This window comes from Dasypus novemcinctus, chromosome 11, assembly GCF_030445035.2.
Source record: "Dasypus novemcinctus isolate mDasNov1 chromosome 11, mDasNov1.1.hap2, whole genome shotgun sequence".
Lineage (NCBI taxonomy): Eukaryota > Metazoa > Chordata > Mammalia > Cingulata > Dasypodidae > Dasypus > Dasypus novemcinctus.
Genome location: NC_080683.1, coordinates 25427315 through 25453594, shown reverse-complemented (window position 1 = coordinate 25453594; position 26280 = coordinate 25427315). Strand labels below are relative to the sequence as shown.

Sequence of the window (26280 nt, the reverse complement as noted above, 5' to 3'; positions counted from 1 at the left end):
TATTTAAATAAATTATTAAATGAATAAATGAATTCATAGGATCCTAGTGAATGGTAAAAATTAATCGCATTTGGCATTAGGTCTCATGGTATAAAATACTTCAGAGTACTTTAGAAATTTAAAATTGGCCAATGTTTCTTCCGTACTTCCATCCCTTCCCTATTCTCCGTTTGAACTTACTGATTTCTTTTTTTCTTCTTCTTTTTTTCTGATTTCTTATCAAATGATTCAGCTATGATGGGAGTTTATTTTATTTGAATGGTTGGGTATCAATATCATTCTGAAAAAAATGTTATCACTAGAGAGTGATGTCATGTATATATGCTCCCACACATAAATACCAAGTTAACTTGCATAATAATTAATATAGTACAGATTATTAGTATCTCTCATTATTCTAATACAGGGGTTCTTAACCTTTTGTGTTCCATGGACCCCTTTGACAGTCAGGTGAAAAACACGGACCCCTTACTAAGTCTACACTATACTGTGTATTATTAATAAATATATCGCACCCACACCAACATGTGCCCACAAGAAAAATGTTTTTTTGAATTTCAATTCAAGCCCACAGACCCCTTGTTAAGAATTACTACTCATGAAACATATCCCTCTGTAAATTAGAACAATGCCTCAGACTCCAAAACTTCTAAAAATATATAGAATACCTGTGTGAACCGGTCGCAGTCAACAATGCGGAAAGTTTTGCCATAAATTGTGATATCTATTCCCAGATTTAGGTCTTTCCAATGGTAATGGTCTCCCTGGTCATTCTTGGTTAGCCGCTGGCGTTTGATTAACTTGCCTTGAGGGATCCCGGAGTTTTCTACAATAGGCTCTATGATAGACATACTGTCATCTTCCAGATAATAGTAAATGTTCACTTGACGGATTCTATAATGTTCCTCAGTTGACATAGGTACATCTTCTTGGAAATAGGCATCAAATTTTAGCACCTGTAACACACAAAGGAGGGAGAAATGGTAATATACTAGTTTTCAAAAAAACAAAACAAAACAAAAAAAATCAAGTATCCTCCTACAGGAGACAACTACATAAGGGGATTTGAATATTCTTCATTTTCATCCTCTAATCAGCGGTTGGCAAGCTATGGTCCATAGGCCAAATCCACCCTGCCACCTGTTTTTGTAGGACTTGTGAACTAAGAATAGTTTTAACATTTTTTTTTTAAAGATTTATTTTATTTATTTCTCACCCCTTCCCCCCTACCCCAGTTTTCTGTTCTCTGTGTCTGTTTGCTGTGTGTTCTTCTTTGTCCGCTTCTGTTGTTGTCAGCGGCATGGGAATCTGTGTTTCTTTTTGTTGCGTCATCTTGTTGTGTCAGCTCTCCATGCGTGTGGCGCCATTCCTGGGCAGGCTGCACTTTTTTTCGCGCTGGGTGGCTCTCCTTACGGGGCGCACTCCTTGCGCATGGGGCTCCCCTACATGGGGGACATCCCTGAGTGGCAGGCACTCCTTGAGTGCATCAGCACTGTGGTGGGTCAGCGCCACACAGATCAAGGAGGCCCGGGGTTTGAACCGCGGACTCCCATGTGGTACACGGATGCCCTAACCACTAGGCCAAGTCCGCTTCCCATTTTTTAAATAGTTGGAAAATTCAAACGAATACCTCATGACACACAAAAGTTACATAAAATATGAATTTCAGTACCCACAAATAAAGTTTTATTGGAACACAGTCACACTTATTTGGTAATAGCTACTTTTATATTTCAAGAGCAGAGAAGAGTATTTGCAACAAAACCTAAAATATTTATCATCTGGTTCTTTACAGAAAAAGTTTGCTTATTTCTGCTCAAAATACTCAAACAGTATGTAGACCATTTACTGTGTGTTCCTTGGTGAGATGACTTAAAGATATTTACTAGTTTCACCTTCATGTAAACAATCCCACTGAGAACTTTTGGAAAGAGTAACAAATTTGGACAAGACTATGATTTTTGGTTTCTGAATGAAAACTAAGGCTCAAGTCCATGTCTTTAGGAGTCCCTTGTAAATGAATATTAATGATACATTCATTCTTACAACTTTATAGGAATTTCAAATCATCAATCCATTATAGAACTTTTATTTTCTATTTATTTATTTTTTAAAAGATTTATTTATTTATTTATTCCCTCCCCGCCCCCCCTTGCAGCTTGTTTTTTGCTGTCTGCTCTCTGTGTCCATTTGTTGCACGTTTTCTCTGTGTCTGCTGGTCTCCCTTTGTTGTGTCATCTTGCTGTGTCAGCTCTCCACAGCACATGGCCGTCAGCTCTCCATGGTGCACGGGCCAGCTTGCCTTCACAAGGAGGCCCCGGGATGGGAACCCAGGGCCTCCCATATGCTAGACAGGAGCCCAACTGATTGAGCCACAGCAGCTTCCCCATTATAGAATTTTTAGAGGGCATGTAGGTACCTTCACTGTGCTCAATTACATACATTATAATTATTCTATAATAATTCTATATATATGAGAGCTGTTGCTAAAAATGGCATGGTGTTCAAATATGGAAAAACAAGTCGAAGAACAGAAGACAACTGGCTATTGTATAGGAGAAATATGAATATACTGAAGTGAAGGCCTTAAAACTCATAATAAAAAGATGAAATGGATGAATGCAATGGAATGTCTAGAGAAGAAAAATAACATGGTAAAAGCAAATGACAAAATATACCTTTTAAAGAAACATTTTAAATCAACTACAAAGAATTCAAAGTGGGGGCACAGGGAGTGGATATAGCTCAAGTGGTTGAGTGAGTGCCTGCTTCCCATGTACAAGGTACTGGGATCAAATCCTGCTACCTCCAAAAAAAAAAAGTGGGGACAGGATCACAGTGACTCATATATGAAATTGACTGGATTTGAGCCACAGATTTATAGATACACAAAATGTTGAAGCCAGAAGCTATGAGCTAATTCAACCCCTATTTTAAAATGCGGAAACTGAGACTCAGGGTGGTAAAATGGTTTGCCTGAGGCCATGCAAGTAGTCAGGGGCAAAGATGGGACTGAACTCAGTCTGTAGACTCATAGCCCAATGTTCTCTCCACACACTACCTCTCAGATAACAGGTGCTGCAGGGTTTCACAAAGGGACCTGTGTGGGCTAAAATTGTCAGAAAGTTTTAACAGAGGATACAGAAGTATTAGATTTGCAGAGTGGGAAGAATTTAGATAAGTAGAGGGGATTCCTGGCAATGATAACAGGGAAGCAGGGGGCAGAAATCCAGCAGCAGTACGCAGGCTATAGCACAAGAGGGAGGTGCTCGGCATGACCATCAGGCTGAATGCCCCTGCAATAATCCAGAACTGGAATCCTCAACTACCAGAAATGGAAAAACAAAGGCAGGCTGACTGCACTGATAGTGAGGAAGCCAGAGGATGGAAACCAGACGAGGCATCGAGGAGAACACAGTGCTGGAGCACAGTGGTGACTCATAGAAATGGAAACATAAGGGGCAGAAGATAATTTTAGTCAGGCAGATGGCAAGCTCGATTTTAAATTTACTGAAATTAAGTGACAGCTCAAATTGATATTCCAGGTGGCAATTTGAAATTCAGGACTGGGTTTTGGGAAAGAAGTCAATATTGGAGAAACAGCTTTGTGGCCCACCTGCATAGAAGACTGTTAATTCTTAAAGAACTCACAGAGGAAACAAGAGGCAAGGATTTGAAGACAGCTTTACATGAAGAGAAAAACAGCTCTCAAATATAACATTAGGAGGTGCAGTAAAGCATATGACATGATCAGTTTTGTGTTTTTAGAAGAATTACTCTGGTTAATGTGTTGAGAAAAGACTGCTGGGGTAGGGACAAGGAGGGAAGCAGGGAAACCAATCAGAAGGCTATTGAAATACTCCAGACCAAACAATGGTGGCTTAAACCAGAGTAGAAGTAGAAGGGGCAGAAGTATTGGAGTCTGGTTAAATTTTGAAGATGGATTGGATGAGAAATATGAGAGAAAAAGAATAGTCAAGGATGACTCCAAAACTTGGGGCATGAGTAACTGGAAGGATGGAATTACTTTCAAATTGACAAGGGAAGACTGCAACGGAGAGCATTTGTGGAGTTGGGGTTGGATGGGGAAGTGGGAAGAATTAGTTCAGTTTTGGACACATTTAGTTTGAGATTTCTCAGACATTCAAGAAGTGGCAAATAGGCCAAATGCATATACCAATCTGGAATTCAGGAGCAAGCTCATCACATGAGTCTGCATGAGGTCACCAAAGGAGTCAGTGCCCTGAGAAGAGTCAAGGACTAGTCCTGAAGCATACCCATGTTCCGAAACGCTATGCTGTCAAAGACTTGAGGACGAGGGAAGCGGATACGGCTCAACTGATAGAGCGTTCACCTATATATAGGAGGTCCAGGGTTCAAACCTAGACCCACGCACAGTGCTGCCACACGCAAGGAATGCCATGCCACACAGCGGTGTCCCCTGCATAGGGGAGCCCCACACGCAAGGAGTGTACCCCACAAGGAGAGTTGCCCAGCATGAAAAAGGCGCAGTCCACCCAGGTGTGGCACCACACACACGGAGAGCTGATGCAGCAAGATGACGTAACAAAAAGAGACACAGATTCCCGGTGCCACCAAGAATGCAAGGGGACACAGAAGAACTCGTGGGGAATGGACATGAGCAGACAAGGGGTGGGGGGGAGGGGCAGGAAGGGGAAGAGAAATAAATAAAATAAATCTTTTTTAAAAAAAAAGACTTGAGGATGAGATGAAAATGCCTAAGGCAACTGAAACTTGGCCTCAGAATGGGAGCAGAGGGGTTCAAATAACCAGATATTTCTGCATTGTTTTTTTAAAAATCCAAATGACATAAGAGTTATTGAAAAGCATATGTAGGCAGGAATACTTTTAGGCAATGGGGTGTGAAGGGAAGGAGATGAAGGAGGACAGTGAGAGAAGGTGATGGGATTAAGGGTTGGCTTGTTCTCATCATTATGGTAGATCATGGATTAGAAGACTGGGAAATAAATTTAAAAGAAAAGACTGGGAAAGAAACTAATGATGCAAGAAAAGGCAGGTATAATGGAGAGAGGACATTAGAGGGGAAGGGTGTGCACTGAAGGGCATCAGGAGAGGTGTTTGCCTTGCAAAGGAAGACAGTTGCTTCCTGTAGTGAGTGGGAAGGAGGAAGATAAGTATAGAAAGAAATTTTTGGAAATTTATTTTGAAATTTTGAAAATATTTTACATGGTTCCATTTGCATCCTACATTTCCTCTCATAGGTGTATTCCTAACAAAAGGTGTACAGATGTGCGTGAAAACATGTGAACAAAACTTTTTAGAGCGGCAGACTTGGCCCAGTGGTTAGGGCGTCCGTCTACCACATGGGAGGTCCGCGGTTCAAACCCCAGGCCTCCTTGACCCGTGTGGGGCTGGCCCATGTGCAGGGCTGATGTGTGCAAGGAGTGCCCTGCCACACAGGGGTGTCCCCCATGTAGGGGAGCCGCACACGCAGGGAGTGCGCCCTGTGGGGAGAGCTGCGCAGCACGAAGGGAAGTGGAGCCTGCCCAGTGGCGCCACACACACGGAGAGCTGATGCAACAGGATGACGCAACCGAAAGAAGCACAGATTCCTGTGCTGCTGACAACAACAGAAGCGGACAAAGACGACCAGCGCGCTAATAGACACAGAGAACAGACAACCGGGGTGGGGGAGTGGAGGAGAGAAATAAATAAATAAATAAATCTTAAAAAAAACTTTTTAAAGCAGCATTATCTCTAACAGCCCAAACTAGAAACTACCCTAATCCATCACCAAGTGAATAAATAAATTGTGGTATATTCACCAGGAAATTCTATTCAGCAGGAGTTCTCAAAATGTGACCTACAGAATAGGGATCTCCAAAACCCTTTCAAGGGATCTCAAGGTCAAAACTATTTTTATAATAATTTTAAGAAGTTATTTGCCTTTTCTACTCTCATCTTCTCATGGGGGTACAGTGTTTTCCAGAGGATACATGACTTGTAATGACATCACTGCCCTTATATAATGGAATATGTGGCTTGCATATGCTTGAATTTTAAATATTTCTGTATTAATTTTTAATTCAGCAAGTATAGCAGTTTGATATGGTTATGAATTCCAAAAATAGATATTGGATTATGTTTGTAATCTGGTCTGTACCTGGGCATGATTAAGTTATGATTAGAGCTTTGCCTGGGCCACATCATTAGGGCGTTGGGACTCAGAGATAAAAGGCATGGCAAAGGATAGAGCTGAGGGTTTTTGATGTTGGAGTTTTGATGTTGGAGTTTGAGGTGGAAGCCTTAAGCTGGAGCTCCGGGAAGTCAGCACACAGAGGAAAGAGAAGCCAGCCCCAGGAAGAAAGGAACCTTGAACCCAGAGAAAAGCAAGACCCTGGAAGGGAGGAACCCAAGAAGCCTGAACCCTTGTAGCTGTCGGCAGCCATCTTGCTCCAACACGTGAAAATAGACTCTGGTGAGGGAAGTAACTTATGCTTTACGGCCTGGTATCTGTAAGCCCCTACTCCAAATAAATAACCTTTATAAAAGCCAACCAATTTCTGGTATTTTGCATCAGCACCCCTTTAGTTAATACAGCAGGCACTAATAGATATAATCCACAAAAATAAAAGGTCTTGACTGTAGGGGTCCTGAGACTAAAATGTTTGAGAACCACTCCTACATAAATGAAAATGAACAAACTACATTGCCTCGCAACAACATGGGTGGATCTCACAAACACAAAGTAGAGCAAAGGAGGCGAGACACAAAAGCATGCATACGGTATGATTCCATTTACGTGAAAACCAAAGCCTGGCAAAACCAATCTCTGCCACTGGAAATCAGAAATAGCTCAGTTTTACATTGGTTTTTAATGACATTTGGATTTTGTAGGGGAAAGCAGTAGCTGATAATACATGTATGCTATATTGGTACTCATCTAGGAAAGTGACTACTCAACTGGAGCACTAAATTCTCAAGTTCTTTGGATAAATGCCAATTGGTTGTCTTACATAAACTTTAAGTGGTGAAAATATTACCTGTTAAAATACCTCCTAAAAGTTGTTTTTTTTTCCTGTTTGTACTCTCATCCCTGATAGTTTAACATGTATCAGCTTGCCCAATAAATTACATTGGGGGAAGTGGATGTTGGCTCAAGCATTTGCACTCCCTCCTACCACATGGGAAGAGACACAAGAAAAAAAAACATGAGACACAAGGAAGCAGGGAGTGGGGTGCCTCCTAAAAGAAGATAGCGAGCTGACATAATGGGCAGGTACAGCAACTTTACAAAACAAGATGACACAACAAAAAACACAAGAAGAAAAATACAATGAGAGATACAACAAAGCAGGGAACAGAGGTGGCTCAAGCGATTAGGCACCTCCCTCCCATATCAGATGTCCTGGGTTTGGTTCCTGGTACCTTCCCTAAAGAAACAAGGATGATGAACTGAACAGACACAGCAAGTGCAAACAATGAGGGGATGGGGAAAATGAGTAAAATAAATCTTTTTTTTTAAAAAAAAGCACTTTGGTTTCCTCTGGTGTGTCATCTACATAGATGACTAAAACTACATATTTTCTCAAACCCCGGGCCTCCTTGACCCGTGTGGAGCTGGCCCATGCACCCGTGCTGATGCGCGCAAGGAGTGCCGTGCCACACAGGGGTGGCCCCCAATAGGGGAGCCCCACGCGTAAGGAGTGCACCCCATAAGGAGAGCTGCCCAGCACGAAAGAAAATGCAGCCTGCCCAGGAATGGCACCACACACACGGAGAGCTGACACAACAAGATGATGCAACAAGAAGAAACACAGATTCCCGTGCCGCTGACAACAACAGAAGCGGACAAAGAAGAACACGCAGCAAATAGACACAGAGAACAGATAACCGGTGTGCGGGGGAGAAAGGGGAGAGAAATAAATAAATAAATAAATAAATCTTTTTTAAAAAAAACAAAAACTACATATTTTCAACATTTGTAATTCATGTTACAGAGACCCAAAACAATATGTGAGGATGCAGGTAAAGAATAATCTAACCCATAAAGTACTTAGGAGCAGATGTGACTCAAGCAGTTGAGTGCCCACCTTCCACATGGAAGGTCCTGGGTTCAGTTCCTGACGCCTCCTGAAAAAACAAACAACAACAACAAAAAACAACAACAACAAGCAAAACAGATAAAAAAGCCAACTCAGGGAAGCTGATTTGGTTTAGTGGTTGAGCACTGGCTTTTCACGTCGAGTGCCTGGGTTCGATCCCCAGCTCTTGGGCCCTAAAAAAAAAGTATTTATTTATTTGATTGTTAATAAAAAAGGCACTTATCAATTTACTTATGAAAAACAGGATTAAGAATTCTATACTCCTCCTACAAAGATATGACAAGGAAAGAAGTTCATATTGGAAAGTTCATTAGTAGTTAAGATAGTATTAGCTTTCGCAGGTGGACTTCGGTGTAATTAAATAGAAAAATAGGAAAAATATAATATTTATATACTGTGTTTAAAAATGCACCTTTCATGGAAGTTTAGAGCTAAATGGGATCTTAGTTATCATGTACTCTAACCTTCTGATTTTATAGATGAGGAAACTATTATGACTTTCCAAGGTTACAAAGCTAAAGAACCAGAATTAGAACCCAGGTCTCCTAACTCCTAAACAGTGCTCAGAATGTCACAATATAGATGGAAATACTTGCATTTACTTTAAGATTGGGAGCGGAAATGCTGAATAAGTATTTTTATGTCACACAATTATAAAAAGCCTAGTCATCCTTTTTTTTTTTTTTCAAAACAATCAGAAAACATATATTACACCGAAATGTATATCCTACTTTTTTTTTTTAAGTAGCAAATTTGCTGGTGCCATAACTTAACCTGTTTCACTGGGATAAACTAATGTTCAATACTACTTGTATAAATTAATTTGTATAATTTTGGGTCTGACAAGCTTTTTAAGTTTATTTACCACCCTTCTAAAACCTGATGAGTAGTTCAAAATAGCACATAGCTTTAGGTGGCATTTATTGTTCCATATATCTTGAGACTCCAAAAGGAAATATATAGACAAGCAAAACCCTAAAACAATTAAGAGAGAAGCTCACTTCTTTCCCAGGTGATTGGTACAGAAAATACGTGGTCATACAAAAGCAAGGGAAAATGACAGAAAGGAAAGCTTTCTTCCTGTAGGGTCTACAGGAGTTGCAGGTATTTTTAGACTGAGGATGGAAGTCTCTTGAGACTGTACTTCTTTGTATTAAATTAACCCTCCTTATGAACTAAATATAAAATGTCAAAACTTTTACCCAGCTAAGTAGTTTGTCTTCGGGGAAAGAATCAAACTCAAAATTACTCATCCCTATTTTTCCATATGAACAGAAAGCAGTGACTTAAGGGACAGGAAATTTAAGGAGCTAGAAGAAAGTATGAATTGTTTTGGACAGTAAAAAAAATCAAGCACACTAGGGGAGTGTATAATATCGTCAGACAATGTTGAGAACCCCATTTGCGATTTGAAGCCATGAATTAAATATAGAAATACCAGAACACTAAAGCATATGCTTCCAGTCCAATCTCAAAATAAGACATTTATTCACTTGCTTATAAAACAAAGGTTTACTATCTATTCCAACCAAGGCACTATAAATAAGGTCCAATGAAAGATTCAAAGAAGCATGATCTCAGACTTCAAAGAACTTACATTCTATTAAAAGAGATGAAACAAATATGTACACAAATAACTATAATGAAAAGTGATGGCTGACAAGAGACTAGTTCAAGTGTTGTGGATGTTCAGTAGAAGGACCAGCTTAAGGGATTACAGAGATCCAATAAAAAGGTAACATCTGAGCTGGGCCTTGATGAACAGTTAGAATATGAATATTCAAAACAAGCAGGGCTGGGGGTGATATGCGGGCAGGGGCAGTAGCCACACGTTCCAGGAAGAGAAAGGACAGTGAGCAAATGTATAGAGGCAGGAAAGTGCAGGGCAAATTCTAGAAATGGTGAGTAATCCCTTCCAGCTGGAGTCTGAGGTATGTGAAAGAAAAGTGGTGAATATTAAGTCTAAAAACATGAACACTGTGTTACAGGAATAAGGACAAATAAAGCCTGTGTAAGAATACCAGTCTGTAGAGCCTACATGTATTCAAAAGTCAGTGAGAGCCTCTGAAGGCATTTTCCCAGAGAAATGACCTAATCAGAGCTATGCTTTGGGGAATAAGCCAGGCAGTAGCCCTGTTATGAGCATAAAGACCAAGTATGGGGCAAATATAACTGTTCATGTGAGTCATATTGCTTTAACTATGATAGTGGAAGAGAAAATGGAAGTGAGAGATACTTGACTCGGCAACTCATTGACTGTACAGAATGAAGAAGAGAAAAGGCCAGAAACATTCAGGTGTCCACCTTGGATTACTGGGTGAAACCCTAGGAAGAGCAAATCCATGCAAAAAGGTGATAAGCTCACATAGAAACACATAGAACTTGAGGTGAACAGCTCATCCAGATGCAGATATTTTGTGGACAGTAGGATGTAAGTCTGGAGTTTTTATAGGGTCAGAGTTGGAAACAAATATTTGACAGTTGTCTACACTGATAGTTAAAGCTGTGAAAGTGGGTAAGGTCTTCGTAGAAGACATTTAAAAGAATGGAAACAGAACCTTGAAAAGGCTTAACATCAGAAGTGGAGGAAGTGAGACAGAAGGAGCACAGAAGGAGCAACCCGATAGAGGGAGGAAAGCCAGGGAGAGCAGAGTCATGGGAGCAAAAGAACTGCGTTTCAAGAAAGAAGGCAGGGTCTACAGTGTCAGAGGTTATAAATAAGTCAAAGAGAATGCTGGCAAGGAAAACCTCTCCAGATTTGGCAAAAAGGACAACACTGGTGTGATGGTTGGCTAATGTGTCAATTTGGCCAGGTAATTATGCCCAGTTGTTTGGTCAAGCAAGCACTGGGCTAATTGTAATACAAGAGCATTTATGGACTTCAGTCACCAGTGACTTTACTGCAGATGGCTGATCACAATTATGTCAGTCAGGGAAATTGCCTCGGCAATGAGTGCCTCTTTATCCAATCATCTGAATGCCTCAAAAGGGGAAGTGATTCCAGCATTCAGGGAGAATTTCCCAGCTCATCTTTGGACAGCCATTGTCTCCCAGAAACTCATCAAGGACTTTCACTGGTTGCAACCTGTTTGCAGAACCTGGACTTATGCATCCCCACTACCAAGTGAGAGACTGATAAAATCTCTTACTATTGACAGATATCTCTTGTTGATTCCGTTTCCCTAGCACCCTGACTTATACAACTGGTTACATAGGAAAAAGTCATTTTGGAGTTTGGTGGTGGGCAGGAGTCAAACTGAAAGCAATCTGACAGTCAAGTAAGGAATAAAGCACTGTTGCTTAAAGGAGTCACACGGCACAGAGGGTTTTTTAGGACAGGGCAGCATGACCCTAGATAGAGATGTTATTACTGGAGCATTTGAAATGGAAGTAGTATAGGGGTTAAAGATGAGAAAGGGGGAAAGAAGAAAATATCAGGAATAGAGAAAGGGAAGATAACCTGCGAAACAGAATGTAGAATATTGTGGGTGATGATTTTAAAAAAACAAAAAACTATCTGGGAGTAAAGAGAAAAAATTAGAGGTCTCACATTAGATGTTCTGGTCTTTATTACCTAAGTAAGAAATGAAGCCATAGCCTGAGGATGAGGAACAGTTCAAAAAATGTTTAAAAAATATATATGGACAAATATTTTGGCTATTAATAATAGACCTTGGGATATAAAAACTGCAATTTCTTTATTGCAAAAACAAAAACAAAAACAAAAACCCTAGTTTCAAAACCACGCATTTAACTATGGTCTACTTCATTATCTATGTCAAGAATCATTTTTCTAGAAATTGTGATGATCTAAGTAAAATGAACAGTAAAATAAAAATGTGAATAATATTCTTCATGTCCTCTATCCTTCAAGAAATAACGTAAGAATAATACTAAATAAGTAATTATCATTACAATTAGTATAAAATAACATAGTGAAAATAACATAGACAAAAAAAAATCAACAACTATAATTTTCTACTCAGGCACAATTTCTTCCCCATGGAATTTCATTAATACTTTTTTGTGACCCATATTACTCTATCACTTTCTACCTTATAATATAGTTACTTGCAGTTCTTTCAATAAAAATTGAATGTGCCAGGATTTATATCTTGATGAAGTGTTAAAAAGCCTATTCTACTGATTTCTTGTCATTTTATCCCCCCTCTTTTCTCTATTGAATCTGCAATGCGTGTCACAGCTGTGAATAAACAAGAGAAACAAGTAAAAGTAAAGAAAACACAACTATCCCATTTATGCTATCTAGAAGATGTTTAGGGTCCGTTTGTAAAGAGATACATGAACATGTTTCTATCAAGGGTCAACTGAAATGGGGAAGAGGAAATGATATGGATTCTGGTTGATACATTTACAGAAAAATATTAGTGATTGTTAATGTAAATGGCATATTTCTTCAACCAGATTATTTTGTATCTCCCATTTTCTAGCTTGCAATGACCACTAGATAAACGTTGACTATATGAATGAAAATGTTATAGACATTTAGCAGAAATAATAAAATGAAAGTTAAGACAAAGGTTAAAGAAAAAAGAGAGGCTAGGAGTAAATTAACAAAGCTAATTTATAAAAACTGGTCAGTAGTTGTTAGACCCAATTAAACATAAAAATCATTTCAAAATTAGAATGGAAGAGGGTTGGGCAACATTTGAATTTGTTAAAATTTCCATCAGTGAGTGATTCTGTAGCATGGCCATGATTAGAACTACTTAGTCTCAGTGAAAAGAGGAGGCTTACTGACAAGCAAAAACAAGAAACGGGAATGTCAATCAATGGAAATAAGGCAACTTGTGTTGCAAAGTATAAGGGTAAGTCAGAAACAAAGATAGAAAAAAATGTTATACCACCTTTTGGTTATGTTATGACAAATCTGCAATGTTGCCTTAAAAACAAGATCTTATGGAGACATCTTGGAGAAAATTAATAATAGACGGAGTCGTCGTTTGCATGGCGACATTTTTGCATTCCATAGAAAATTAAAGATCTGTCATAATTATAGAATACAGTGTTTTTAAAAAGAAGAAAACACAGAGCAGGTAAAGACAGAGCAATAACAAACTCAAGAATTCAGAACTTTTCTTTGATTGCATTTGGAAAATATTCCAGTAAAGTCTACAAGGAATTTCTTATATTTACTTTCTGTAATTGGTTTCCTCACTAAAGAAGGCCTCTTTCAATTCCCAGTTCAGTTGTCTGTTACTAAAGGTTGAGGCATTTGAACAATTTCCTCCTCAGAACTCTCTGGAAAACCTGTGGTTTACTGTTAGGTTTTCTGCAAGCAGTTGGCTCCCAAAAACCTGAATTCAAGAGGCACCCTAAAATGCCAGATAATACCTTTTTGTCGAAAGCCACATGAGCAGGAATAAATTCAGCAGGCGGAGCCTGCTTAGGTTGGCCGTAGGTTAGCAGTGGTGCTTTATTGGCCAACTCATCCAGGTCAGCCTGGGACAGCTGGTTGACATGGAGCCGGTCGCCGCCTATCCCAACTGTTGGACGTCGAGCAATTGCATAGCCGTTCCTGTAGCCCAGTGTCTGACTTCTATGGAAGGCTGTTTTCTGAGGAAGAAAATCACATCATTAATAAAACCATAAATGTATTTGTTAGGTAAAAAAGCTCACTTAAAAAACATCATAATTTAAATCTCTGCTTAAAAACATCACAAAAGTTTTATAAAAAAGTTATCTACCTTGAAGATATGTTCAGTGAAATAAGCTGGACACAAAAAGATAAATATTATATGATCTTACTTACATGAAATACCTAGAACACACAAATTCATAGGGACAGGTAATAGATTACAGGTTACCAGGAGGCTGAGGTGAAGGGTGGGGTAAAGGAAAGAATGTTAATGCTTAATGGGGTACAGAGCTTCTATTCGAGGTGATGAAAAATTGGGATAATGGATATTGGTGATGGTAGTGCAGTTTTGTGAATGCAATTAATACCATTGAATTGTACACATGAAAGTGGTTAAAATAGGAAAATTTAACTTGCACTTACTATTACAACACAAAGTTTTTAAAAACATGTCCTACATTAAAACACCCTTGCATTTTAAGCTAAAAAAAATTGGCAAGGAACAAGAAACTAAGCAATGACCTGCTCTTAAAGCAAAATTTAAAACCCTGCTTGGTAATCCTCAATTTAACTACCAGCCATCTTTCACAAAAGACTAAAATATTATCTCATCAATACTCAATTTTTCACTGGTCTTCCATGCTTTTCATCCTATCTGGTGGTTATGAACCATGGAACCTAGAAGATCTGGTTCTGTATATTTTATTTTTTACCTGAAATGAAAAGCCATTCTTGTCACAATAAAACTAGTACATTCATATAACTCTTTGGCAAATAACAAGATATATTTATAGTCTCGGACTCAATAATTCCACCCCTGATAATCTATTTTAAGGATTAATCCAAAATTACAGGAAAAAATTACATAAGTTGCCCATTACAATGTCAATTACAATAGTAACACATGGGAAACAGTCTAAAAGACAAACATTAAATGAAGATGTGCATAAATGAAGAAACATTCACTCATTGGACTATTATTCAGCCACTAAAATATTGGTTTTAAAGAACATGCACCAACCTGGGGAAAATGTTTATGATTTAATAAGGTCCCAAAAGCAACATACAAAATTATATGTATATTACAGTGACAAACTTATAAACATGTACATGAAGAGAGTCAAGATTTGGGGAACATTAGTCTTTCTATATTACACATTTCTGAATTGTTAATTTTTTTACAATAAACATGTTTTTATTGGCAAATGGGGAAAAAAATAAAAGATTAAATATAAGAAGAAAAAAAAGTAGACATGAATATTAGAGGTTGTATTAGTTTGAGGGAATATCTTTTCCTTTTTCTGTTCTTTTTAATATTATGTTATCCTATTATTTTCCAAAGAGTTATATGAATATACCAGTATCACTGTGACAAATAATTTAGAATGAATCATAAACTTTTCTTTTAATGAAAAAGAGACACATCCATCAGCCACGTGGGATCTAAGCCCCCTCTCAGTTTAGAGGTGGAATAGATATCACCATCCCAGGGTCCACAGGATGGAGGAATAAAACATGGATTAGAGTAGATTTACTGGTATTCTACTATAGAACTATTGTGACTCTAGCAGTGGAATTGTATCATTGATGTGGAGACAGTGGCCATGGGAGTTGCTGAGGGAAGAAGAGGTGTGATACGGGGACATTTTCAGGACTTAGAGTTGTCCTGAATGAGGCAGGACATTATATATCCTGCCACAACCCACTGAATGGACTGGGGGAGAGTGTAAACTACAATGTAAACTATAATCCATGCAGTGTAGCAGTGCTCCAAAATATATTCACCAAATGCAATGAATGTGCCACAATGATGAAAGAGGTTGTTGATGTGGGAGGAGGGGGAAGGTGAGTGGGTATATGGGAACCTCTTATATTTTTTAATGTAACATTTTTTTGTGACCTATGTATCTTTATAAAAAAGACAGTTAAAAAATTTTGCTATTTAAAAAAAAGACTTATTTGTCTACTTCCTAATTTCTTTGGAGCCCAGCCTACAATTTTTCAAGATCTGTACAAATATGAAAGGTACAACACATGAAACTTCTCTTGCTAAAAGAGTGACAGACTGTGGACTTTTGTTTAAGGATCACATGTTCAGGGTCACAAGTCACAGCTGTCAGAGCTGTTTCAGGAGCAAAATACACATGACATAGAATGAAGTGAGGCGGCGGACGTGGCCCAGTGGTTAGGGCGTCCGTCTACCACATGCGAGGTCCCCGGTTCAAATCCCAGGCCTCCTTGACCTGTGTGGAGCTGGCCCATGTGCAGTGTTGATGCGCGCAAGGAGTGCCCTTTCACGCAGGGCTATCCCCCGCGTAGGGGAGCACCACGCGCAAGGAATGGTGCCGCACACACGGAGAGCGGATACCACAAGATGACGCAACAAAAAGAAACACAGATTCCTGTGCCGCTGACAACAACAGAAGCAGACAAAGAAGACTACGCAGCAAATAGACACAGAGAACAACCAGGGGGAAGGGGAGAGAAATAAATAAATAAATCTTAAAAAAAAAAAGAATGAAGTGAGCTGAGCTGAGTTCCTCACTTGGGGAACCAGTATAACTTCAAGCTCCTCTTCTTCCACTTTTACAGACAGAAGCCGCATCAGCGACTTTAGTTCCCTCTCTCTGTTACGGAAGGGTATCTCTGTCATCATGCAGCTATATGACCTTTATTAGTGAACCCTCATGGGCAACCCTAGGCAAGGCAACCTTAGGTTCACCCTCTTATTCAACCCTCTCATTCATTATAGGCTCACCTTCTGAATACCTTTAGAATTACATGTACCTAGACTTTCACTGTTGAAAATACAGTGACAGTGTTTATCAAATTTTAAATCTAAGGCATTCAGTGAGTAGATTTAAAATACAAAAAAAAATCTCCCACTTACTATATGACTATATCACAAACTAATTCAACTCAGTTTTATATTTCATTACTATGTCCAATGCACAGGTCATCTTACTTGTAAGTACAGCAATAAATGTCCTCAGAATCTGGTACCTCCAGTCCACATCTCTGTAATTCCTGAAATTAATTTAAGTCTAATCCTCCCACTATCACATGATCTTTTTTCTCTGTCAGTTTTCTTTATTCTGCTGTCAATCCCTGCAATCAGCCTCTTAGGTAACCCACACTCACTAATACCAAATCCTTTGTCTGCTCTCATATGAGGCAGGAACTTGCCTACAACCTCTTCTAAATTACAGAAAAGTCCACCAAAATTAAAAATTTATAATGCTGAGTCAATGCAGGAATAATTGTGAAGAAGGAGAGATTTGGAATTCAAATTCCTTGACTAAGTTTTCAATGGAAATTACATATTCATTCTCTCACAGAAAATACATCGATACATGAATATTTTATCTTAACATGATGAGTGGAAAGGAATTTACAGTTTAAATTATGTAATTATCATTGGCTCATCTAGGATAATCAGCCTTCTGAATCTTAATACTGACTTTCCAGAACATATATTTCAGTAACCCTGTTAGAATTAAAACTAATACTAAATAATTTTGTCAAGGCCTAAACAATGTCAGAAGGAACAAATGCAAGCTCCCCCCGACCCCACCCCAGTTTCATCTAGAAAACTTAAACGAAAATGCTTAAGGTTGGTGGTGGGCAGAGAAGAAAAAATCTGAATAGGAATCTTTTAAAAAATATTAGGGTGAGAAGAATAGTACTAAAGTAAGAGAAAATAGCAAGTAACCAATTGTGGTTGGGGGAATTGGGATGGACTATCTCCTACAAAACAGGGAGGGATGGTTTGGGAGGAAGATGGGCTAGAGTTCAAAGTCTGAGTTTTGGAGAAACAGTAATTGAGAAGGAAGATTAAACAAGGATGGGTACAAGTTAGGACAGGCCGTAGAAAAGGAAGAAGTGGAGGACAGAAAAGAGATGGGGTTGGGTAGAAGCATAAACCAGAAGGGCGGAAATTGCAGTAAAGGACATGGTTGGATAGGGCAAGAGAGAATAAGTGGAAAAGACACACAAGACAGTAAATGGCAATGGGAGTGGGAGACATGACGGGTTTAGGATTCAGGAGAGGAAGGAGGCAGAGCGGGAATGATGACCTGGGGAGAGTGGGTAGGATGGGGCCGTGGAAATGAGGATGAGAGTAGAGAGAAGAGAGTGGGGGTGGCGGGCGTGGGGGCGGAGGCAGACCTGGCCAGGGTCGGAGGCTGGGGGGGTTAAAGAAAGAACTGGGGAGAGATGAAGTATGGTGTGGGAGAATGGGCCAGAGAGAAGTAGAAATGCTGGCTGTCAGATGAGGATAACAGTGAGAAGAGGCAGGGGCTAGGGGACGAGAGCAGCAGGGAAGAACGCGGCTAGAGGGATGAGAACTGGCGGGACGCGCGTGGGGGTGGCGGGTAGGTAGCCAGAACGGGGTACAAACACCGAAGAGAGGGATGGAGTGGAGAGGGGAGAATGGGAGAGGACGAGGCTGAATGGGGAAGACAGAACTGAGGCCGCGAAGTGAGAACCGGATTAGGGCAGAAGACGGTCCTGAACGGAGAGGACAGACCTGGGTGGGGAAGAACGGAGGGGCACTGAGCGGCGAGACCCCGGGCGGGCCAGAGCTGGGGCAGGTGGAGGATGGGCAGATAGGTCTCACCGTGGAGTCTTTAAAGGACGTGCCCGGGAGAAAGGGCAGGCCGTGCACTGGGTTGGACACCATCGAGGCCGCTTTTGTCCGCGCGGGGTGCGCTTTGGTCCCCCCGGGTTGCCAGGGCAACGGACCGCTTCGGCAGGCCTCTAGTTTCCATGGTAACGCCAAACAGGCAGCTCTTTCGCGAGCAGAGGGCGGGACCTGAGGCGCAGGCGCGCCAGTTTGCGCGTGCGCCGCTCGCAGGCTCCGCGTGCTCACCGGGAGGTGGCGGGCGGCGGAGCTGCGCGGTGACTGGGCTGGAGGCGCTGGCCCCGCCCCCCCCGCTTCGCCCCGCCCCAGTCCCTGTAGTTCGGCGGTACAGCCGGGTCCGGGAGGCTGTGGTAGGGAGGCGGTGTTTTTCAAATGAAGGCTGGGGGTCGGAGCTAGCAGACCTTAGCAAAGTTAAAGAAGAAAAGCAATTCCTTCTTCCCATCCTAGTCCTCGCAGTCATCGCCACGCCGGCGCCGTGACTTTAGACACTCCTCTCTCAGCCTTGAGAAGAGGACCCCTGCCCCATCTTTCACTTGTTACCTAGCCAGACTCGGAGCTTTCAGAGGCAGCGACCACGGATTAGTCACGGTTGTATATTTGTTGCTCAGGGATTTTCGATAAACGAATGCAAAAACCTCACCTCTGATTTTGTCACTGTCGAATGTTCTTTTTCCCCCTTCAGCTCTCTTTAGTCTACTGTCAAATTCTGCATTTCAGCAGCCTCCAGGTGCTTGCAGGTCGTACCTTGCCATGTTCCCTGAAAGACATGGTGCACCGCTGCGGTGCTCGATATTTGCCGACGGAGGAACTGGAGGATGCTGATCTCAGTTCCCCTGACCACTGGTTTCTATCACAGCTGCAAATGAGAAGAACGGAACCTCAAGGGGAAACACACCTCCTTCAGAGGAAGAGAGTCTTGAGAAAGAAGCAATTCAGGTGAGGCGAAATATTGCCAACAGCGTAAAAGTTCTTGCCTTTGTTGCTTTTTATAAAACATGTTTAAATTACTTTTCTTTAAAAAAAACGTAATCCCATCTAGCCCATGTGGAGGCGGAGGGTGGGTCTGCTATCCACTAGCCCTGAGGAGCTTAAAAATAAAAACAAAAAGCAAATAAAACCCAGATGCCCAGAGACTTGGATTTATTAGGTCTGAAGTGGCACCCAGGAATTTGATTCTGACAACAGGTTTTCTGAAAATGAGCTAGTTTATGAACACAATAGACATTTCTGTGTCTGACACAAAGGGCATTTCTCAGTGTGTTACTGCCCATACAGAGAGCTGCTTTAGTTTTACTGCTGCTTGTCAGAGCAAATCACCCTGTTGGGTTTCACTAATTAGTGTGAAACCCAGGGTGACCAGGACCTGAATGCACTAAGTGGCACTGGAAGCTATTGGTGGCTATCGACCTCCACACCTTGCCGAAAAGTGTCTTTTCTATTAGCTCTTCCTTTCCCTGTACTACTTCTGCTTCCTGTTCTTGTCCCTTTTCACCCTTTTACATCCTCCCCGCCGCCATCTTCTGTTGGTACATTCATAGACATTTGCCTACCTTAATACAGGCAGTTAATATACTTTTTTAAAAAAGATTTATTTGCCTCCCCCTGTGCGGTCACCCCTCGGGCTGAAGTGTGGTTTGCTGGCCTGGCGGGGGAGCGGCCACGGCAGGCCTAGCCGCTGCCCCCATAATAGGGTGGCTGGTCGGACTCACCGCCACCCCTGAAGGGAGCTCGGCATGGGCGCAGAGTGCCCTCGGGTCTCCCCTTCTCGGCAGCCATGCTTCCGCAGCCGCCCCTCCTCCCGGATGGCACCCGCAGGGCGGAAAATTCCAGTCTGCCCTTTTCCCCTCCGGGGACAGCAGCAACAGCCAGCGTGGGCGGAGAAATCCAGTCTGCCCTTTTCCCTCCCCCGACAGCAGCAACAGCCAGGCGTGGGCGGGAAACTCAAGTCTGCCCTCCACCCCAGCAACAGCAGCCACCAATCCCTAAACCCTGCCCCTTCCCCCAGCAACAGCGACAGCCAATCCCCAACCACCACCCCACCCCCTTCCAGTACCTCCCACTGACCTTTCTCCGGCAACCAATCAGAACAGGGCGTGGCTTCGACCAATCAGCCTTCCCCAGCCCCTATAAAACTGTTGCCTCTCCCTCAATAAAGTGGACTTGCGTGTTTACCTTGTCTCCGCGGTAGTTCTTCTGCCGTGCGCCCTCCAGTCCTGAGAGCCCCCGACAAGGGCCTGGCCTCCCTTGTCCCCAGTTCGTCGCCTGCTTCTCCGGGCGACCCCGTCAGCCGAACCGCGCAACCCCTTGTGAGACCGATCCCTCGTCTGCTGCCGGACCGACCCCTCGTCCCAAGCAGGACCGACTCCTCGTCCAGAGCTGGACCGACCCCTCGTCCGCAGCCAGACCCCACCTCTACCGACCGAGCAAGCCACCGCACCCCTGCCCCCCCATTGTCTGCTCTCTGCGTCCATTTGCTGTATGTTCTTCTTTGTCCACTTGCATTCTTGTCAGCGGAACCGGGAATCTGTCTCATTTTGTTGTGTCATCTTGCTGTGTCAGCTCTCCATGTGTGTGGGCAGGCTGCGCTTTTCTCACTCAGGACGGCTCTCCTTGAGGGATGCACTCCTTGTGGGTGGGGCTCCCCTACTCGGGAGACTCCTCTGTGTGGCATGGAATTCCTTGCGAGCATCAGTACTGCGTGTGGGCCAGCTCACCACATGGGTCAGGAGGTGCTGGGTTTGAACCCTGGACTTCCCATATGGTAGGTAGACGCTCTATCAGTTGAGTCAAATCTGCTTCCCAGCTAATACACTTTTAAAACAAGATTTATTTATTTTTATTTATCTTCCCCCCCCCCCCAAGTTGTTTGGGCTCACTTGTCTGATCTCTGTGTCCATTTGCTGTGTGTGTCTTCTCTTTAGGACACACCAGGGACTGAACCCTGTACCTCCCATGTGGGAGAGAAGCACTCAATTGCTTGAGTCACCTCAGCTCCCTGCTTTGTTATGTCTCTCATTGTCTTTCCTCTTTGTGTCTCCTTGTCGCATTATGTTACCATAGCACCAGCTCTCTGTCTTGCTTGTCTTCTTCAGGGGGCACCAGGAACCAAACCCAGGACCTCCTATGTGGTAGGCTGGAGCTTAATCGCTTGAGCCACATCCACTTCCCTGAATACACTTTTTTAAAAATTATTATCTTTTTTTTTTAAGATACATAAATCACACAAAATGTTACATTAAAAAATATAAGAGATTCCCATATACCCCACTCCCCACAGCCCCACTCCTCCCACATCAACAACTTCTTTCATTAATGTGGTATTAATACACTTTTAAAAAAGAAACTTCAACACATGAATTGCTGAAGTTACTGAAAACCTTACAAGTATCAGCCCATTGCATTCTATCTTAACCACTGGGAGAATATTGCAAGATAACAAGTTGACTCTTTCCAAGAGAAGTTCTTTCTCCCACTTTCTTACACCTCATGTGATTCATAGTAATCAGAATCACTAGTTACTATAATTCTCATTAATTCTTCATGATAACTATTAACTCTTTAGGGTATCTGACCCCTGCTTCCCTTCTCTCCCAAGAAAAGTAAATCCCACAGCATTAGAACACATTTTGAATAAACCTTTTGGCTAACAGCACCAGCCTGGCAGGGAGGGAGCATCTGGGGGCTGGAAAGGCTGAGTCATGCTTAAACCCATTGTGCAGTGTGGCATCTGTTTTTTGTTGTTGTTGTTTTTAAGATTTACTTGATTTATTACCCCCTCCCCCTCCCCGTTGTCTGCTCTCTGTGTCTGTCACGCTGTGTGTTCTTCTGCACCTGCTTGCGTTATCCAGCGGCCCTGGGAAACTGCATCTCTTTTTGTTGTGTCATCTTGCTGCATCAGCTCTCCATGTGTGTGGCACCACTCCTGGGCGGGCTGCGCTTTTTTCACATGGGATGGCTCTCCTTGTGGGGCGCACTCCTTGCACATGGGGCACCCTTAGCGGGGGCGCCCCTATGTGCCACAGCACTCCTTGCACATGGCAGCACTGCACGTAGGCCAGCTTATCACACAGGTCAGGAGGCCCTGGGGATTGAACCCTGGGCCCTCCATATGGTAGACGGATGCTCTGTCAATTCAGCCACATCTACTTCCTGGGCATCTGTTTTTATTTAAGGAGTGCCCTCTGCTCAAATGCCTTTTCCCCCAGAAGCGTATGCTAGTTAAACAGCAGAGTGTTTTATCTACTTTCTAGAAGTACATAATGAAGAACACTTCTCTTGGTCTAGGGCCTGGTAAAAATGCCATCACTTCTGAGGAAGAAAAGCCAGACAGTGCTGCAAGATCACAGAGGCAGATCTGTGAAGAAGGAAAAGAAAAGGCTGGACTTTGGAAAACTGCTCAGCCCCTGAGAAGATCTGGTATGACTAAGAGATTATATCCCATTTCTCCCAAGTGTGACTACTCAGCTTGTAATGCACTTCGGTCTGTATGCACTATTTCTCTGTGGAATATGTGGGAGGGGCAGGAATCTGACCATTCCCAGCAGTTAAAGTAGAAAGTGCTCTAACTTTAATGTGTACATAAAGCCTGGACTCAGGTGACCATGGAGACATTGTGTGATTTTAGCAGGTGTTTCGAAGCTTGGGGATTGGGAAAAACGGAAAGGTCAGGCTGCCAGCAGGACAAGCCTCAAAGAGGGCCCCGTGTTGGATGAGGTCTCCAGGGGACTCCTAATGGGAGATATAAGACTGGCAGAGGCCAGGAGCAGTCGCCAAAAATAAACTTCTCCTCTTTTAGCATTTTGCCCAGGGCTGGCTTTACCCCAGGATTTTGTTTTTAAGCCTGCAGCATTTTTCTTCAGTATCTCGATTCACTGGAAAATACCAAACCTATGCGTGTGTGTACGTGCTGCAGGGAGGTAGGGGAATGGCATGAATATATTTCTGCAGAGATCATGGTATTCTTTTTTTTTTTTCCAAAGATTTATTTGTTTGTTTATTTCTCTTCCTCCCCCCCACCCCCACCCGGTTGTCTGTTCTCTATGTGCTGTGTCATCTTCTTTGTCCGCTTCTGTTGTTGTCAGTGGCACGGGAATCTGTGTTTCCTTTTGTTGCGTCATCTTGTTGTGTCAGCCCTCTGTGTGTGGGCAGCGCCATTCCTGGGCAGGCTGCACTTTCTTTCGCGCTGGGGGGCTCTCCTTACAGGGCACACTCCTTGCGCATGGGGCTTCCCTATGCGGGGGACACCCCTGCGTGGCAGGGCACTCCTTGCGCGCATCAGCACTGCACATGGGCCAGCTCCACACGGGTCAAGGAGGCCCAGGGTTTGAACCGCGCACCTCCCATGTGGTAGACGGGCGCCCTAACCACTGGGCCAAGTCCACTTCCCAAGATCTTGGTATTCTTTTCCCCTTTTCTGGATAAAAATGGTACATCATTGTTTCTGACAAACTAAACTTAACTACACACTTAAAGGTTTGAATGTATGGCAGTGTGGCGAGTGCATGACTATGAGGGCATAACTCTCCTATATTAGCCCTGCCAAAGGGCTGCCACTGCAGAGTACCAGAAATCTGTTGGCTTTTATAAAGGGGTTTATTTGGGGTAAAAGCTTACAGTTCCAAGGTCATAAAAAGTACAACTCAAGGCACCATAAGAGGTGTTTTCTCACCAAAGTCAGTGGCCACATGCTGTAGCAAGACGGCCACCGATCTCTGGCTGGTCTCTGCCTTCTGCTCCAGGCTCACCCTTTCCTCTTGAGCTTTGTGGGCCCAGCTTCTCGAGGCTTCTTGAGGCTTCTTGAGGCTTGAGTGATCCTGTAGTCCTCTTTCCTGGCATAGGGCTTGTTTCTTTCCGGGCCTCTAGCAGTCTCTGCTGTTCCGCTCTCTTCCTAATCTCAGCTGTAAGTTCTCATCTCTCCACAGGGCCTCAGCTGTTTGAGCCTGCTCCTTTATGTCACATGGCAGGATCAAAAATGACAGAGCTCTCTCTTCCTGTGTTTGTCTCTGTCAGTGTCTGTTTATATCAGACCCAGCAAGGGGGCAGGGACTCAACCCGAGTCACCTCCACTGACATAGTCAAATCAAAAGCCCTAAATCAATCTTAACAGGTAGTCGAATCAAAGGGCCCACAGCTGGATTTAATACAATCAAAGGGCATCACACCCAGAGGAGTAGATTCATTTACAAACATAATCTTTCTCTTTTTGGGATTCATAAAATAATCTCAAACTGCCACACATCCCGAGGGAGTATTCCTCAGAGTGCTCTCCTGTATTCACTTCCATCCTTCTGTGATCTCTGGAATATCTTATCTAAAAAGAGGGCCCAATTGATGGCTTTTTATCATTGCAAAGTATGGGAATAGGAAAAGGAGAGAGAAGCATCCACAATGATTTCCAAGCAGATTCTGTAAGAGATTTGAGACCTAAGTAAGATCTTCATTTGGCACAAAATCACCCAGTTTGGGTTTAGACTATTTTACTCTTGCAGTGGGCTTTGGCCTGCAGCTTGGCAAAACCTGTAGTTCTGCTGTCTTTTCCTTCCTTTAGTCAAACTCACCAGATGGCTTTAGCTGATTCAGTTGAAATTCCTTTCCCTCTGAAAACATCTATCAAATATTGCCTCACAGAATTACATATTACATTATATCCTCTCAGGTTGTAAGCTCCATATAGACAGATTCCTTGTTTTTTTTTTCATTGCCATTTTCCTAACTCCTGTCACAGTGCCTAGCACCTCCTAAGTAATGAAGAGTTGTAAAATGACTGACCAAATAAATTAATGAATGAGAACTGAGAGGTCACAGGTGAAGTATTTTCCAAACTACCAATGGATCACCAATTGTAGGTCTTAAAATTAACTTAATGGGGGAGCAGATGTGGTTCAAGACTCCCACACAGGAAGTTCCAGGTTCAGTTCCCAGTGCCTCCTAAAGAAGACAAATGACAAGCAGACAGTGAACTGACAACAAGCAAAAACAAACAAGCAGGCAGCAAATGTGGCTCACATAGGCGAGCACCCACCTCCCACATGGGAGGTCCCAGGTTCAGTTCCTGATTGTCCTAAAGAAAAAAAAAAAAAGAGCAAAAAACAACAAGCAAAAGAGAAAAAAGAGCAGACAACAAAAACAATGCACAAACAGATGAGGGAGTCATCTGGGGGGTGGGGATTAACTTAATGGATACCGGCCACAACCAGAATTTTTAGGAGGTATTTTTGTAGGTCACAGTCAAAAGACTTGGAAAGCAATTGAAATAATCCAGCCTAGTCATTTTACTGATAAGAAATCCCCAGACCAAACAAGATTAAGGAAACATTAGGTAATGACTTATTCCCAGTTGAATATTCCTTACACTCTGCCTCACTCTCAGCTTCAAAAGATATTCCTCATTCAGCTTGTGAGGAACCACTGGTCTTAGCATCCTGCTTGTGAGACATCTCTCGCATAATAAAGTTCTCCAACGATATGGAGAAAGAGAAATGTTAAGAATGCGGTGGCAGTAATACTGATTAACAGCACTCTTCCTTTTCCCCTTTGGAGGGTACCCTGTGGAGCTGAAAATGAAACACCAGGTCGGCGGGCCTGAGAGCTATATTCTTGTCCTCTGTTAGGATTAGTTATGTGAGCTTGGCAATCTTAGACACCAGAGTCCCATTCACTAAAATGAGAAGGAAGCCTCGGCAGTAATTAATTAATGATCATTAATCATTTTGGGGTCATTTTGAAAGTCACATGAAAGCTATGGACCCTGGCTTCCCCAACGGACATATTCACATGGACAGATTTTACATATAATTTTGTGGAATTGATGCATGAGCTCCAGTGTCAAGAAGGACTCTGGTTGAGTTCTCCTCTCTCTGAAATCTTAAGGAATGAGACGTTGTAACATCCCAGAGGCAGAGGATGCAGTGGTTAAGAGAAAATGCTGTTATATTTGGAATTTGCTTCAAAAT

General features: G+C 42.4%; 1 protein-coding gene and 1 long non-coding RNA gene across 3 annotated transcripts in view; one reads left to right on the top strand and one right to left on the bottom strand.

The window, feature by feature from the left end:
- EFHC1 (EF-hand domain containing 1) overlaps positions 1 to 20610 on the bottom strand; it is a 65507-nt gene extending 44897 nt beyond the window's left edge. Inside the window, exons 1-3 of one of the 2 annotated variants that reach the window (XM_058306875.2) lie at positions 18969 to 20610; positions 13443 to 13664; positions 669 to 956 (exon numbers count right to left, since the gene is read on the bottom strand). In XM_058306875.2, the coding sequence (XP_058162858.1) occupies positions 669 to 917 (249 nt within the window). In that variant the 5' untranslated portion in view covers positions 918 to 956; positions 13443 to 13664; positions 18969 to 20610. Of the gene's footprint in view, positions 1 to 668; positions 957 to 13442; positions 13665 to 18304; positions 18490 to 18968 lie in introns of those variants that run through there. The other variant, XM_004463776.4, reaches the window with a different exon arrangement.
- LOC131280394 (uncharacterized) lies at positions 19136 to 25118 on the top strand. The gene is made up of 2 exons (XR_009187929.2): positions 19136 to 19264; positions 22613 to 25118. It is a non-coding gene; the product is annotated as an uncharacterized lncRNA (long non-coding RNA).
- The last annotated feature ends 1162 nt before the right edge of the window (positions 25119 to 26280 follow it).